We start from the raw sequence: 17,285 nt of genomic DNA, 5'->3' as shown, positions 1-17,285 counted from the left end.
GGTCCATAAAGCTCTATGTAACAGAAAAAACCAAGTTTGTCTCATAGATGCCGACACTGTGCATCTCATCCTCCAAGTCCAAATTTGTGGCCATTGATACGCAGTAATTTGATGCTTGATCTCAATGCTCCAAATGTCTCTCAAACCAGTGTTTGGTTTCTTTTTAATAAATCCAGTCAGCAATTTATACTACTGGGCGGCCTGGTGACCCAAGAAGTCCGCCTGAAAGCATAAGAACTCCATACTATATTGCTGATTAAGGTTTTTCCAGTCAGGGAACCCCGCCTGAATGGCATGCTTCTGTTGCAACCATCTAAATCTTTCTGATTTATTAAGGCCATATTTATGTTGCAACTGTGAAAATTCAAGCATTTTACCATTAGAAATAACATCATCTAATAAACGTATTCCTGCTATCATCCACTGCTTCCAGGTGAGCCTTTCTCCGCCAATTTGAATCTTGGAGTTCAGCCATATAGACTGATTTGTAGATTTGTGAATTGGAATTGAATTTGTAGATTTGTGAATTGGAATACATAACGCAATGTTTTCCATGTATCAGCTAATACTCTGTTATTTTTACTGTAACTAGGCATTTTGATACTGAGTACATGGCAAAGGCATAATGGATTCAACAACCTTATAAGGCACTGTTTAAAGTCTTATTCCTAGAATTGTCACCATATAGCATAAATCCAATATCAAATTCCAAGCTTCCAACCCTTAGAATATTCTTTCTATGCTACTCCTGGTCCACCAGCCTAAGTACAGCAACACTTTTGAAGATAAGTACATAAACTTCATTAGTCGTTTTAAAGTATAAAAAGTGTTCAAAATAAATATAAAATTATTGAGCATCAGCCATTAAAAATTTAAGCCTTGACCGATGAGGAGGTTACACATGAATCTCCCCATTATGAGATCATAATTTTTATGGGACGGAGGAGGGGTGTTTCTGAGGTCTATGGCTAAAACAGAAGTAGCAACATCAGTTAAGAATTTAAAGAAGTAACATAGAAAGAATATTCTAAAGGTTGGAAGCTTGGAATTTGATATTGGATTTATGCTAAAAGGCGTAATGGAGACATGAGTTGCCATTCTAGCCACAACCAATCTGGGAGTTTTTCCATGAGCTCTGGGAGGACCTAATACATACCCTGGCGCAAAATATAGGCTTGATACCTATAAAAATTGGGAAAATTTACCCCTCCCTCTGAAATTGGTCTTTGTAAAGATATCAAGGCCACTCTAGGAGTTTTACCCAGCCATATAAATTTTATAAGAATGTTATTTAATTTTTTATAAAAGGACCCTTTAAAATAAACTGGCAATATACCCATCTGATAACAAACCACAGGCATAATCATCATCTTGATAGTTTGGACTCTCCCTCACCATGAAAGATATAAAGGATTCCATTGCTCACACATTTCTGTAACCTTCTGTAATAACGATTTTTCATTTAATTTCATTGTTTCTTTCATTGTATTTTTAATCCAAATGCCTAAATACTTTATTCCATCCTCCCTCTAAAGAAAGGGAAATGAATCGAACAAACCTTTTGTACAATGGACATTGAGTGGAAGAATTTCTGATTTACTCCAATTTATCTTATAACCTGAAAATTTTCCAAATTTCTCAATCATTTCAAGTAAGCAAGGAATGGTTGTCTCAGGATTTCTCAAATAGAGCAATATATCATCCGCATAAGCCGAGACCTTATATTCCCGATCTCTACGAGGAATACCCTGAATCTCCTCTGCTTGCTGAATAGCTAATAACAAGGGTTCCAATACAATATCAAAAAGCAGAAGAGATAAGGGACAACCTTGTCTAACCCCCCTCTGCAACCTAAAACCTTCTGAAAAATTATTATTAATATAGAATTTAGCAACAGGGGAGCTATACAATGTTTGAACCATTTGTATAAATCCTGAACCAATACCAAACCACTCCAACGCTTGATACATGAAGGTCCATTCAACACGATCAAAGGCCTTCTCTGCATCGAGGGATACAGAAAAAGCCAGATCATTTAAGGCTTTTGACAAATTTAACATATGCAAGGCAAGCCTAGTATTGTTAGAAGAATGTCTTTGAGCAACGAATCCTGTTTGGTGCATATCAATAATAAAAGGGAGAGCTTTAGCCAAACGTATAGCCAAAGTTTTACCTAAAAGCTTCCATCTACATTAATTAAAGAAATAGGCCTGTAATTTGAAACCAGTGTGGGATCTTTATTTGGCTTTGGCAAGACTGTAGTTAATGATTCTGCCATGGTACCCGCAATACAACCTTTAGACAGTTGAGTCTGATATAAATTTAACAAATATGGTAATAGAGTAATTTGGAATGATTTGTAGAACTCTACAGTAAAGCCATCTCCACCTGGAGCGGATCCAACTCTAAGGGACTTCAATGCTGCTTGCAATTCTATTATTGATATTGACTTTTCTAAACTTTCTTTTATATGCTCAGGAATTTTCGGTCCCTTAATTAAATTTAAAAATTCCAATCCATCCTTTTCTTTATCTAAATAAGGCTCAGAAGAATAGAGGTCTTTGTAAAAAATTAAAAATTGTTTTTAAAATCGGTCCAATTTGAGAATATGTATTCCCTTTTTCATCTTTTATCGCCACTATTTTTGTTTTCCGTTTTTTTGCTTTTAGATAATTTGCCAATAATCTTCCTGCCTTATTTGAATTTCCATAATACAATGTCTGTTGAGAAAATAAATCTTTCCTTATCAGTTTAGAAGAAATCTCATTATATTTCCCTTTGGCTTTCAAAAGATCTTGTAACGTAGAGTATTCTCATTTGTCAATCAATTTTGATTCCAATAACTTTATGTCTTGTTCCAAACTGGAAAATTGTTTTTTAAGTTGTTTCTTAATATGCCGAAAAAGAAATAATTTGCCCTCTCATAGTTGCCTTAAAAGCATCCCAAACAGTTTCCATGGAGATATCTTCCGTATTATTAATTTGAAAATAATCATTTATTTTTGACTGAATTTCCTCAATGAAATTTGGTTCTGCAAGCAGTGTATTATCAAATCTCCATACAGGTCTACTATCATCTTGATCAATTATTTTCATTTTAATCCACACACTACCATGATCAGACAAAATAATTGGATCTATGGATGCTTGTGTTACTTGTTGAGCTAATTTATTTGAAACAAATATATAATCTATTCTTGAAAAAGACTTATGAACATGGGAGCAAAACGAAAATTCCTGATCATTAAAATGAAATATTCGCCATATATCTTTCAAATCACAATTTTGTACCAAATTACCGTATCTAATCCTAATCCTAATGATTTCATAATTCTGCTAGGTTTTTTGTCCATTATAGGATCTATAACAGCATTAAAATCCCCTGCCACAACTAAATTAGAAGTAGCCAGTAGTAATAACAATTGTTGTAGAGTTTTAAAAAATTCAATTTGGTTCGAATTAGGTGCATATACATTGAAAAGCGCCATTGTAGTATTTCCCAGATTCATGTCCACATGTATCCACCTTCATGAAGGATCGGCAGCAATTAACTTGAACATAGCATTCCATCTTTTATTCACCAATATTGTAACACCTGCTTTTTTCTTTACAGCTGGGGCATAAAAACAATGTTTTAGCCAATTTCATTTTAGTTTTTGAGACTCTAAGGCTGATAAATGAGTCTCTTGGATATAATTTGCGACCTTTTCCTAGCAGGTCCTCTCGAAAATGTCTTAGCATACTGTACACTTTATACTTTCGCATTCTTAAAGTTGATGTACTCTGTATTTCCTCTAAATATCTGCATATTGTAACTCACTGAATGTCCAGCTCTCTTGAATGTAAACCGCCTAGAAGTTGCAAGATTGTGGCGGTATAGAAAAATAAAGTTATTATTATAATAACATGTATCTATATTCTGTTCTTTTAAAAATAAGTGTTTTCTTCCTTTTTATTGGATGGTTTAAGCCATTAACATTTAATGAAAGTATTTTAAGCTCCATTAATATATTTATTCCTTGCACATATGAACTTCAACAAATATTTCAATCTATTATAAATTTCCTGTGTACAACTCATTTCCCTTAACTTACTATAAGGAATATCCCTCCCTCCCCTTAATGTCTTAAATATTATATTTCTAATATCCCAAAAACCTTTCCCTATTCCCTCCCTTAACCCTCCCCTTCTTATATTGTGATAACTTGAAGACATAGGATCTGACCAGCATCCCTCCCCCTCCCCCAAGCATCTTACTACATTATTTCTTCTATATTAAACAGATTAATCCATCCATATATTTAAAATCCCTTAATTGTCTCTTTAAATATATCCCAAGCCTATTACATAAACGTCTACCTAATTCATTTCAATAAAGAACTGAATAATTTAATATTTCGTTATGTTAATATTTCAATTTAAATGTCAAATCACATTAGAGTTTCTTTACCATATCTTTAACTATATTAAATTAATTTTAAACTATAAGTACTTTATAATATTTCAATTCATCAAATCCGATTGAAATGAGAATTCAATTTAAATTATTTATAAAATACTCAATTTCAAAACTTTCTAAATTAGAATTATCACATGTCTAAACATTTATTACCAAACACTTCTATAATAATCTTGTGCTGTGCACCCAATCTTCAAAGATATATGTAGGCTACTGCAGAGTCAACAGTCCAACTTTCTCATTCACTCAAAAACTCCTTAAAGATTTTATAACGGATCTCAAGTGTTCACAGTTATATCGCTACTAGAACACGTCTCGGCGTATAACTAACAGTGAACTATCATCGGTCCATGGGTTTTTTTCACTTTCTCCATTTTCATAATTAATATCTTTTATCTTTTATTTTGCACTAAAATTACTTAACTCCAATACTCTTCCTATATAGGTATTGTAATGGTATTTAGCTCAGGTAAAAGTAAACCCGGCCATTATGAAAATGAAGAAAGTGAAAAAAAAACTATGGACCGATAATAGTTCACTGTTAATTATACGCCTAGACGTGTTCTAGTGGTGGTATAACTGTGAACACTTGAGATCCGTTATAAAATCTTTAAGGAGTATTTGAGTGAATGAGAAAGTTGGACTGTTGACTCTGCAGTAGCCTACATATATCTTTAAACATTTATTACACCATATTCATGAAGTTGAATTAATCATTGCAAATAATAAATACCTTTTGTCTACTTATTTCATAATAATTAGTTTCAACAATTTATCCAAGAAAAATGTTTATGATAAAATATAGCATCCTCCTAAAATGTTAAATAAGTTAGATAAACAACTTTATTTAGTTAATAAGGCTTTCTTTATAACTTAACTAATGTATTGATAACCATATCATTGTTGTATAACAAGAATCAAGCGGGTTTTTTATTTATTTATTTTTTTAATCTTGTTCTACTTCACTCTAGACTATTATTATATTCAAATAACTTAAGTAACTTTCTCATCCATCCTATCAACACATTTTAGAACCTATGACTATTATTCCTTATTCTTCCCTATATGCAAGGCCTTTAATTAAACATTCTCAAAGACACATCTTTTAGTGCAAATAAATCATCTTATACTATGCCCTTAATGTTTAAAAACAGCATATTATATTTTGTTTAAAGCAGCACTACAGGAGGTACATCCTACATACTTAAAGCTTGCAGTTTCTGTACTAATTTTCCTGTATTGGGCTTCAATTGTGTCCATTGCTATAACTCCAGAAGACCCAGGGCTCTACCATTATGCCTAATAGTAAAAAGCTTCGATCATCCCCAACTGAAAGGCCATTCATGTTGCTAATTAAGCTGTGAGAAGAAGGAGTCCGACCTGCTTCTGTAGTATATATTAGCTATCCCCAAGTCTCCTCCGTCTCCACATTCTATGCAACCAATCTCAGTAATTTTCACAATCTTCACCCTCTCGGGCTCAACCAATTCATCTTGTACCATAGGCCTTTGCTGGCTCACACAATCACCGTTACTCCCTTGAAGAAGAAGACAGCTGAACACATCCACTTGATCTCTGCTGGCTCCTACAGCCTCCGTTGAACTCCGGAAGAGGAAGACATCCGAGCGGAACAGCTTGTACTCTCCCTACTCGCACAGTCACTTAACTCCCAGAAGAGAAAAACATCTAAGTGCATAGCTGTGACTTCACTCATTTCAATGCGACTCAGGAACCACCAAAGCTCATTCAGCCATCTCACATCCTGTACTCAAGACGAACCCTCCGTGCCACCATCGGAAACAACAGGGAGCAGGCGAACCATAGCCCCCCTGGGACCTCACCTCCTTCCCCGCAGCAGCTCACCTGGGATCTGTCCATCTCCTACACTTGAAAACATGCAGGCTTGTCTCTCAGCAACAACCCATCTCACCATTACCATGAGATTACTACCAGGAAACTTCCTGGCTGTGTATCAGAAGGAAATCCTCCCAAGGCCTCATTCGATACTCCTCCCCTTTTCCTTTAGATTCCTTTTGACGTCAGGTAAGTATGAATATATTAAAATTTATCTTCTTACATTGCTTTCTCCATTCTATTGTAGAATCTTCAGTTTAATTTGAAACTATTCTAATCATTCCAATACAGTTAATAAATCAGTTGCATCAGCCATCTTTGTTTCCATTAAAGTGTATGGAAGAAAAAAAAAATTATTAAAATTCCTCTATTTTCCTCCAAATCCAGACTTTTCTCATTCAATTTAAACATATAAAAACAAAATTTCAAACACACTGCCCTCCATCCATAGTTTTGATTCCATAAATAGATTAACCTCTAATTCATAGGCGTTTCTTGAGACGATAAAAATTCCTTAAGTTTTTCTGGATCATCAAACTGATGAAATTTTTCTTTGTATGTAATTCTTATTAGTGCAGGGTAATATAATGCATATTTAGCTCCTACTTCTTTCAGAGGTTGTCTAAGTTGTAAATCCTATGTGCTTTTTCAATTTCTAGTGGACCTTTTATTTTAATTGGAAGAATTTTTGGTATCACATCTACTAAAAAAGAGATCATATTTTTCCCCTCAATTCCTTCCTTTAATCCAATTATTCTTATATTCTGATTTCTAGACCTGTTTTCCAGATCTGTCTTTTTTTTTTTTATTCATTTCCATTTCCATTTCAATTTTCATTTCCATTTTCCATTTATTCATTTCCCCTCTTCGGAACCTGAGTTCTCTCCAACTCTTCCGTAAACATCTGAAAACCTGGCTTTTCTCAAAAATCTAACACTCCCTCCTCATCTGACATCCTAGTCCTCTAAACATTCTTCTTTCCTCCGATCTTCATCTAGCCCTTTCCTTGGAGTTCCTTTCTCACCACAATTCCTGTAAACCGTGCCGAGCTCCACGACTATGGAGTTGGTGTGGTATACAAACCTAAGGTTTAGTTTAGTTTAGTATATATTATGATCTTCTTTGTTATTTTGTTGTATGTGTTCAATTTTTCCATTCTATTTTCTATCTTGTCCGTTCTGTTATTTAATAAGTCAAATTTGCTGTTCATAAGATTCATTTCTTGTTTCATTTCCATTAGATTTAAATTGACTTTCCTTAAATTCTTCCATTACCTCAATTATGTCTAAGGCATCCATAGGCAAAGGAATCTCACTGGAAGACTGTGGATCTTCTTTTAATCTTTTGGTTTTTCCTGTTGATTTAATAGGAGCTTCTTGTAACTTTTGTTTAGTTGAGGACATTTCCACAGATTTAAATTGAATTAGAAGAAAAAATTGTTATTTTAATTCAAATAAATAATGCTCATGGGAGGGAGCTCAGCCGTTAGCCAGCCATCCACCCAGGCTCCAAGTTCCGGAATCCTTCATAAACATCTTTTATAAAATGATCACTCGATTTGGATTTGTTAATCAGAGGAGTATAAGACAAAGAGATTGGTGAAAGTACCTTTTCAGCTAAATTCAATGATGAATCATGAGTTGCAGCATACTCAAGAGAAACAAACTCCTGTTGTGTTTACTCCAGCTGAAAGAGAGTGCTGTTCTCCAAATTCATTGCAGGTTGGGGGGGGGGGGAGGAGAAGAATTTCCTGATGAAAGCGATATCTCCGTAGTTGATGACAAACTCAATCCCAATATAGAAGCTGACGGTGTAGTTGGAACCAAGTGAAGATCCATAGGACCTCTAATTACAGGAACTGCCAATAGCCCCTTTTTTCAGTCTTATGTTTCCCCTTAGGAGTGGAGAATTCCATGCTCCTTGTTCCTAAATGACTCCAAAGAGGCAAGATCTGCTCCTTTGGTCATGCCCCTTCAGGCATGCAGTCACATACCTGAGACAAGAACATCTTTTAGATTGTAAAGGGCCTTGCAACAATCAATGTGGGAGCAGACATCCAGGGCAATGCCTGCACACCCTCACGGGGTTCTAGCTGTCTCCCATCACACTGCAGATAGGAATGCCTTTTAGATTGTAAAGGGCTTTGTAACATCCAAAGTGGGAGCAGGTGTCCAGGGTAGTGCCTGCCCAATCTTGTAGGGTTCCAGCTGATTCCCCCCTTTTGTGAACCTTTAACCTGTTGTTTTTTTCCTGTATGCTTGCTGCACCTGTTTTGAAGCTCAGGATTTCTGGCACCAGAATCTTCTGGTGGCTCGGGGAAACTTTTAGAAGCCTATGGAAATGAAGGAGGAAATTGTACTTGAGGGATGTTCCTGGTGGCAGAAGGAACACCCCCAAACAATTTAAGCTCCAGCTTCGCCTGCCAAAATTGTCTTTGGTATTCTCCTGCCTCTAATCTTCCATCTCACAGGGAGATCCACTAATTTTATTTTCTTGCCAAGCTTGCCATGGTTTTTGCAATTTTTAGAATCAGTCTGCCTATACCCCACTGGAGGACAAACAAAGGCACTTGTTTTTGGAACAAGGATTCACATGTTCCTGGGACCAGAATCAGAACTGACAAGCATGCTGTCTAGCATTGTGTCGTGGTATGGGGAACCACTGCTCCCCATAGAAACTCAAAGGAAGGAGATTTATTTATGTAGTGTATTTTCATTCAGACTACAGTCTTTTCCAGCTAAGGGACTGGTTACATCTAAGGGAGGTTTCTTTTACTGTTACAACCATGCTAAATGCAGGTAGCAGATCCTTTACATCTGACTATTGGGAGTTATCATCAAGCTGGCTGTGTTTTTCTATCAAGGGGGGGGAGGAAAGGGGAGCGGTCCACCCTGGGTGCAGACCATGAAGGGGTGCTCCCAGGGTCGACTTCATGATCCAAGAACTTTGCGACTCTGCCAGCGTTGGGCCTTTCTCTCTGCTGGGTCCTGCCTTCGCAGAAGCAGGTGGGACTGGCAGAGAGGAAGGCATGCCAGCAGGGCAGAGAGAAGCCCTGGCTGAGCAGGCAGCAAAGAGCCCATTTGGCGCTGCTTCTATTGGTTGGCCACCGCTGCTGCTGCCGTTGGAAGCCCGAAGGAATGTTAAATCTCACAGTTTGTGTGTGTGTGTGTGTGAGGGGGGGGGGGCAGTCAGGTCCAGAGGTGCTGCTGCACAGGAGGATGGGAGGGATGGAAAGCTGCTGCACAGGGGGATAGGAGGGAGGAATGGAAAGCTGCTGCACTTGGGGGTAGAGGAGAGAGAAAGAATTGTTGGACATGGGCTGGAGAAGAGGAAGAAAGGGGTGAGAGGGAGAAATCCTGCATATGGTGGAGGGGGGAGAGAAGAAAGGAGAAATGTTGGACTTAGGCTATATAAATAAATAACATTACTAAAAATATTTCTTTATATGGGGGGGGGGGGAGGGTGTGTGTGGGTGTTAAAAAATGATCGGCCCCGGGTATCACATACCCTAAGTATGCCACTGCAACAAGGTACTATTTTACTGTTCTATATAAGAACATAAGAACATAAGAAATGCCTCCGCTGGGTCAGACCTGAGGTCCATCGTGCCCAGCAGTCCGCTCACGCGGCGGCCCAACAGGTCCAGGACCTGTGCAATAAACCTCTATCTATATCCCTCTATCCCCTTTTCCAGCAGGAATTTGTCCAAACCTTTCTTAAACCCCAGTACCGTACTCTGCCCTATAACGTCCTCTGGAAGTGCATTCCAGGTGTCCACCACACGTTGTGTAAAGAAAAACTTCCTAGCATTCGTTTTGAATCTGTCCCCTTTCAACTTTTCCGAATGCCCTCTTGTTTTTTTATTTTCTGAAAGTTTGAAGAATCTGTCTCTCTCTACTCTCTCCATGCCCTTCATGATCTTGTAAGTCTCTATCATATCCCCTCTAAGTCTTCTCTTCTCCAGGGAAAAGAGTTCCAGTTTTTCCAATCTCTCAGCGTATGAAAGTCTTTCCATCCCCTTAATCAGTCGTGTCGCTCTCCTCTGAACTCTCTTGAGTAACACCATATCCTTCTTAAAGTACGGCGACCAATACTGGACGCAGTACTCAAGATGCGGACGCACCATTGCCTGGTACAGCGGCAGGATAACTTCTTTCGTTCTGGTTGTAATACCCTTCTTGATTATACCTAGCATTCTATTCGCTCTCTTAGCGGCCGCTGCGCACTGTGCCGTCGGCTTCATTGTCATGTCCACCATTACCCCCAAGTCCCTTTCTTGGGTACTCTCAGTCAATAACATCCCTCCCATCGTATAATTGTACCTTGGGTTTCTGCTTCCCACATGCAATACTTTACATTTCTCAACATTGAACTTCATCTGCCATCTCTCTGCCCATTCCCCTAGTTTGTCCAAGTCCCTTTGCAATTCTTCGCAGTCCTCCTTTGTCCGAGCTTCACTAAATAGTTTGGTGTCATCCGCAAATTTTATTATCTCACACTTTGTCCCTGTTTCTAGATCATTTATGAATATATTAAAAAGCAGCGGCCCGAGCACCGAGCCCTGCGGAACACCTTTAACTAAAGGATCAGTATTATAACATTTTTTAAAGTATTTTTGTGCTGGAGAAATGAAGGAGAACTGGTATACAGTATATAGTTGGCTACATGTAAGGAACTGTTTTGGGAGTTTTCTTCATCAATTGAAAGCAATAGTAAAGTTGTGTTGGTTTAAGATAAAACCTGATGTAGACAACTTATTTCCAAAAGCTACCAGTTTATTTCAGTTCTGCAAATTGTTTAAAACTTTGCTTTTCTAGAGATGTTTTGGCAAATGATTGAGTAGAAATTATTTAAGTGAATCTTATTTTATTTTGGCAAACGACTGAGTTATGAAGAATATTTTTGTTTTGTTATAGTTTATGAAATGATTTGTTTTTGTCTTTTCATAGTGTGTGACATTGTTTTAATTATGTATGTTGGATTGTAATTCGCTCAGAATTGTTGGATGGATGCGAGTAATACATTTTAAAATAAATAAATAAACAAATATCAGTCTTGTTACTAAGCTTGCCAAGTCTCTCAGGCCAATCCTGATCCCGGCCTTGGTCCTCAACAAATAAAATTATTGTGTCCCCTTCATCCCACTATCCCACCATCCCAGGCAGTGACTAGGCAGCTGCACAGCCCACTTTTATATAAGGGGGGTTAAGAACATAAGAACTGCCATCTCCGGATCAGACCTTCAGTCCATCAAATCCGGCGATCTGCACATGCGGAGGCCCAGCCAGGTGTACACCTGGTGTAATTTTAGTCACCCATATCCCTCTATGCCTCTCGTAAGGAGATGTGCATCTAGTTTGCTTTTAAATCCTAGAACGGTGGATTCCGCAATAACCTCCTCTGGGAGAGCATTCCAGGTGTCCACCACTCGTTGCGTGAAGCAGAACTTCCTGATATTTGTCCTGGACTTGTCCCCCTTAGCTTCAGTCCATGTCCTCTTGTCCGTGTCACTTTGGACATTGTAAATAATTTTTTTCCTGCTTTTTTTTGTCGATACCTTTCAGTATTTTGAAAGTCTCGATCATATCCCCTCATAGTCTCCTTTCTCAAGGGAGAACAATCCCAGTCTCTTAAGTTGTTCCTCGTATTCCAAGTTCTCCATACCTTTTATTAGCTTCGTTGCTCATCTCTGCACCCTCTCCAGCAGTTTTATATCCTTCTTTAGGTTGGGAGACCAATGTTGGACACAGTATTCCAAGTGTGGTCTGACCATTGCCCTATAAAGCGGCATTATAACTTTCTCCGATCTACTCATGATTCTACTGTAAATAGGAATGATGAGAGTACATTTTCTTACCAAGGGAAACCATCTGCCTTCAGCTGCACCACTTTATAGCCAAAGTAACCTCTTTTGTTGCCTGAAAACACAGTGGGACTTTCTGTGTCAATATTGAAACTCTGGGACTTTATCATCACTAAAAAAGAGAAAAATTGATGTGCTGGGTAGAATGATGGAGCAATGCTTAGCTTAAAAGGTGATATAAAAATGAATAGATAAAATGAAGGAAGCTGTGGGAATCCCACTGACAGTAGAGCTGTGAGGAAGGTTATGCTGCCAGAGTTCTAATAATAAGCCTCCATGATCACATCATTTTGCTCCCTATATTCGTACCTTAGGTAAATTGTCGAGGGGTTCTTTTACTAAGCTGCAGTAAAAAGCGGATTCTTAGACAGATTTTTCCCAAGCACAAAGACTATTCTTACAGCAACAGTAAAAATGGCCCTGTTGTATTTTTGTACTAATGACCATGGACTAATGTTGCCATTGGCATTCAGCCATTAAAAAATATACTGCATGAGCCCTTCCCATTTTGTAGGTGGTAACAGCTCAAGGAGTATCTATGTACTAACCAGTTAGCGTATACTAATGTAGCTCCACTAACTGATTAGCATAGGAATGCCCGTCTCCACCCCTCAGATACGCCCCTTCTAAAAAAAAAAAAAAATTTTAGCACATAGTACACACAGATTTGGCAGTTACTGCAGGATACCCGAGCACATTCTGCGATATGCCATTTTAGACTGCATTGGGCTTGTATTACGTAATACCTAGTGCAGCTTAATAAAAGGTTCCCTGACTTTGCTATTAACTCTGTGCCTCACTGTACAGCACCCACATTTTATCTCCCTTTCTTAAGTTTTTCTTTAATTTATTTGCTTTGGCCCCCTTTAATTAAACTGCGATAGGGTTTTCATCGTCGATCGCTGCGGTAAAAGCTCTGACGCTCATAGGAATTCTATCGGCATCAGAGTTTTTACCACAGCGGTTGGCAATAGAAAACCCTTATGTGGCTTGATATAAGGGGGGCCTTTATTTGGTATACTGTCTTTCTACAAATAATATCAAAGCAATGTATAAAAACAGAGTTGTATACAGCACATATTAAATAAATAGAGAAATGCAAGCAAGACCATTTTTAACAGAAATGAAAGAAAGGGGATAAAGTAGCACAATAGTCATCCAATTCCACTGTTAAATAAACCGGCACATATAAGGTTTAAGGGGCAATTCCCGAGTTGCATCCACAACTAAAGAGGAGAAAAAAAATTAGATTACTTTATTTTTTAAATTCTTTATTCATTTTTAAAACTGAAAAAAAGTGCCAACAAGTATACATACACATAATATTATAAAAACACAGCACTTATGTTTGTATATAAATGTATTAGAAAATTACTTAATCCCGCCCCGCCCCTCCCATTTCCCACCCCCCTCCCTGGATTTGTTAGGAGTCAGAAACCTTAAATAAAGATGTAATCTATTGTCTAACATAAACCTCTAATGGATTCCAAATGGTTTAAAATCTTTTACTAGTCCCTAATTGCTCCAATAACATCCTTTCATACCTGTAACTTTGACAAAGGGTTTCCCACCAAAACACAAGGTTTAGTCTGTCCCAATTTTTCCAGTTTTTCAATATTAGCTGCATGGCCACTCCCGTCATGACAAGAAAGTCTATTTTTATTTATATCTATTGGACTTTTAGGTTTTAACAATGTCCCAAAAAGGACCACATTGAGTATTAAGGGACAATAGAAAAACAGATGATCCATTGTTCCTATTTCAAGATGACAGTGCCAGCATCTATTAGACTTTGAACTATCTAACTTTTGTAAACGAACAGGAGTCCAAAAAATTCTATACAACAGAAAAAAACAAGTTTGTCTCATAGATGCTGATGCTGTACATCTCATCCTCTAAATCCAAATCCATGGCCATTGAGTAGCATCTTTTTGTAAACCTAAATGTGACTAAAACAGGTCTAGATAAAAATGCCCTTCTTTTTAGACTTGGATATTTCTTCTCATTCAAAAATCACTGTTGGACATCCTAATTTTGGGTCCTCCTTAGTCCTGTCCCCAAAAAACACATCCACAACATACCCCCTGGATAAACTGCAGTGTGAAATATCTAGATTCTGACTTTCCAAGCTTGGGATTTGGACTTTTCTTTTTTACAGATAGACATTTTTAAAGGCATTTTGAGTTATCCAACTGCTTTGAAAATCAGCACCATAGATAAAAGAAACCAAGTACTAGGATATGTAAAAGTTGAACAGTTTTTAGTAAAGCTTAGTAAAGAGACAGCCCATATCAATCTATTGAGAAATCAAAAAATAATAATTTACTCACTAGACATAAATGTAACCAAGCTCAGTCACATATCATCACTTCCTGTTCATCTTTGTCTAAGACAAACAAATTAAAAGTGGTGACAGAGAAGAAGCAGGAAAGTACAGGCCGGTAAGCTTCACTTCAGTTATAGGAAAAGTAATAGAGGCCTTGCTTAAGGAAAGAATAGTGAATTTCCTAAAATCCAACGGGTTACAAGATCTGAGGCAACATGGTTTTACCAAAGGTAAATAATGCCAAACAAATTTGATTGAGTTTTTTTGACTGGGCTACCAGAGAACTGGATCAAGAACCTGAGCTAGATGCAATTTACTTAGATTTCAGCAAAGCCTTTGCACACAATTACACTCCAGTGGTATCCTTAATGATGTTGAACAGAGTTGAAGATTTAGGGCAGTTTTAACGCATGCTACAATGTCGCGCGTGCTAGACGCTAACACCTCCACAGAGATTGCATTAGTATTTTTAATTTAGCGTGGGGTTTGCACGCACTAATCTTCAGCGCACGCTAAAAATGCTAGCACACTTTAGTAAAAGGAGCCCTTAGTTTTCTGGGTTTTTTTATGCAGTACTTCCAATATGATGCTCTTGAATAAACTTGACAGGCTAAAGTTAGGACTCAAAGTGGTGAACTGGATCAGAATTGACAGTGGCATAGTAAGGGTGAGTGGCGCCTGGGCCAGGGACACCCCTCTCCCACCCCCTGCCATGTGCATGCCCTCTTCCCTTCCCCCGTACCTTTTTTACTTCCCCAGCGCGAGGTTGCTGCCCACGTTGGCGTCGGCTCACGCTTTGACGTCACTTCCAAGGCGTGGTTCCCGGATGTGAAATCAGAGAGTGCGCCGATGCAGATGCGGGCAGCAACCTCGCACCAGTGAAGTTAGGGGGCGGAGAGGAGAGGGGTGCCATGCCCTTAGGAAGACCGCACCCAGGGCAGACTGTACCCCTGCACCCCCACCCCTTACTATGCCACTGGCAACTGGTTTGCAGACAGATGCCAGAGGATGGAGGTTAATGGAATTCACTCAAAGGAAAGATGAGTAGTGGAGTGCCTCAAGGATCTGTCCTGGGGCTGATTCTGTTCAATATATTTGTGAGTGACATTGCTGAATGCCAAGATTTGTAACTGAGTGGATGCTCTGGAGGGAGTTAAAAACATAAAAATGGATATGCAAAAGTTAGAAGAGTGATCTAATGTTTGGCAATTAAAATATAATGCAAAGAATTGCAGAGTGATGCATTTAGGGAGTAGAAATCTGAGGGAGCCGTATGTGCTAGGAAGTGAAAGGCTGATATGCATAAACAGGAGAGGGACTTTGGGGTGATAGTGTCTGAGAATCTGAAGGTGACGAAACAATGTGACAAAGCACGGCTGTAAATGGAACAGTGTCCTGTAGGATGTAAAGTTTGGAGGAGGAGCATATTAATCAGTATTGTAAGGGATCAAAGCCCTACCTTTTACTTTTTTCATGCTTTACCTCTGTTCCCGATGCAGGCTTTATTAAAAGTACAAATTAATAATCCACATAAAATATATCTAGGACCCAAAGTGTTGGGGACTATGGACCCAACATGGTCCGTGTTTCGACAATGCTGTCTTCCTCAGGTGTCCCTAAAGATCCAGATATAAAAGCTTGTGGATTAATAACTAAAAAGAGAGTCATAACTCTGCGCAAGTGAGGGATTCTTAAAAGCGGGAGATCATTAATTTGTACTTTTAATAAAGCCTGCATCTTGAACATCACCATCTCCACAGAGTTTTTTTGTTTTTGCTGGATTTGCATTTTCTGTGGAGCTCCAAGGGTCAATTTTCTTGTTTGTGCTTCTTTAACCTCTGTTCCCCCCACCCCTTCATTATCTGTTCCTTTAATCTGTCCTGTTTTGCTATCTACAGTGTTCCTCGCAGTCATTCTCCTCTCCATCACTTCTTAACTCTTTCTTTCGCTCTCTGTTCTTTTGACTAATAGATAGCTGATTCAAGACACAACCACAGAAAATCCTGTAGTTGAGAAAGAATTAAGTCACAGTGTTAAAACTATGAAGAAATGTTTCCTGATTTCCCATACAATAGTAGTTTCTTTCCCATTTAACCCTGATTCACTTGGGCTTCTTCACATGTTGCATCTAAGAAGAAAGATCTTAATAGATTGGAATTTTTTAACTGTAAGATATACTTAGTAGATCTGGACATATTTACCATCCTAACAAGCAATATATATCAGATTTAATGCCATACTGCATGAATTAGAAATGATAACCATAAGACAACACACGTTTCAATACTACAAACCAGTTTCCATTGATGAAATAATTTTAGTTCATTATTCTGATGAGTTGATATATAATATACATACCATTACCACATAGTAGAAGAAAGAGAATATATCTTGCCATAAAGTCTTGTTGGTTAAAATCTTGGACAAGCTGGAGTCTTATTTTATCCTGAATAGCGACTTCTTTTCTATTCTTTTGTACTTTACTGCTCTCTTTCTCTTCTTATCTTGTTCCTTTTTCACAAAATCTCCTGTCTAGTCATTTCCTCTTACTGTTTCAACACCACCCACCAAGCACAAAGGATCTTTGAAGGAGAGGAAGGTAATAGTACAGATGAGCAGATAGGATGGGCTATATGGTCTTTATCTGCCACTATTTTCCATGTTTCTATCTTTCCTCATGTCCTCTTTCCGACAGTTCTGTTCAAAGTACTAGGCCCAAATATTTAGGTAAAAGTAGAAATGTATATTTTAATGCTTAAGTAAAGGTACAATGAAAAAAAAAT

General features: G+C 38.0%; 1 protein-coding gene across 2 annotated transcripts in view; it reads right to left on the bottom strand.

The window, feature by feature from the left end:
* The window catches only part of LOC117361442 (integrin alpha-M-like), a 122,328-nt gene extending 105,387 nt beyond the window's left edge, over positions 1-16,941 (bottom strand). For both annotated transcript variants that reach the window (XR_004539651.1, XM_033946785.1), the window contains exons 1-2: positions 16,861-16,941; positions 12,171-12,288 (exon numbers count right to left, since the gene is read on the bottom strand). Coding sequence is in view for 1 of the 2 variants with exons in the window: in XM_033946785.1 (XP_033802676.1) it covers positions 12,171-12,288; positions 16,861-16,900 (158 nt within the window). In the remaining variant the exon portion in view is untranslated. The remainder of the gene's footprint in view (positions 1-12,170; positions 12,289-16,860) is intronic.
* Between the last annotated feature and the right edge of the window lie 344 nt (positions 16,942-17,285).

Source organism: Geotrypetes seraphini, chromosome 5 (genome assembly GCF_902459505.1).
Source record: "Geotrypetes seraphini chromosome 5, aGeoSer1.1, whole genome shotgun sequence".
NCBI lineage: Eukaryota > Metazoa > Chordata > Amphibia > Gymnophiona > Dermophiidae > Geotrypetes > Geotrypetes seraphini.
This window is presented reverse-complemented; position numbering and strand designations above follow the sequence as displayed.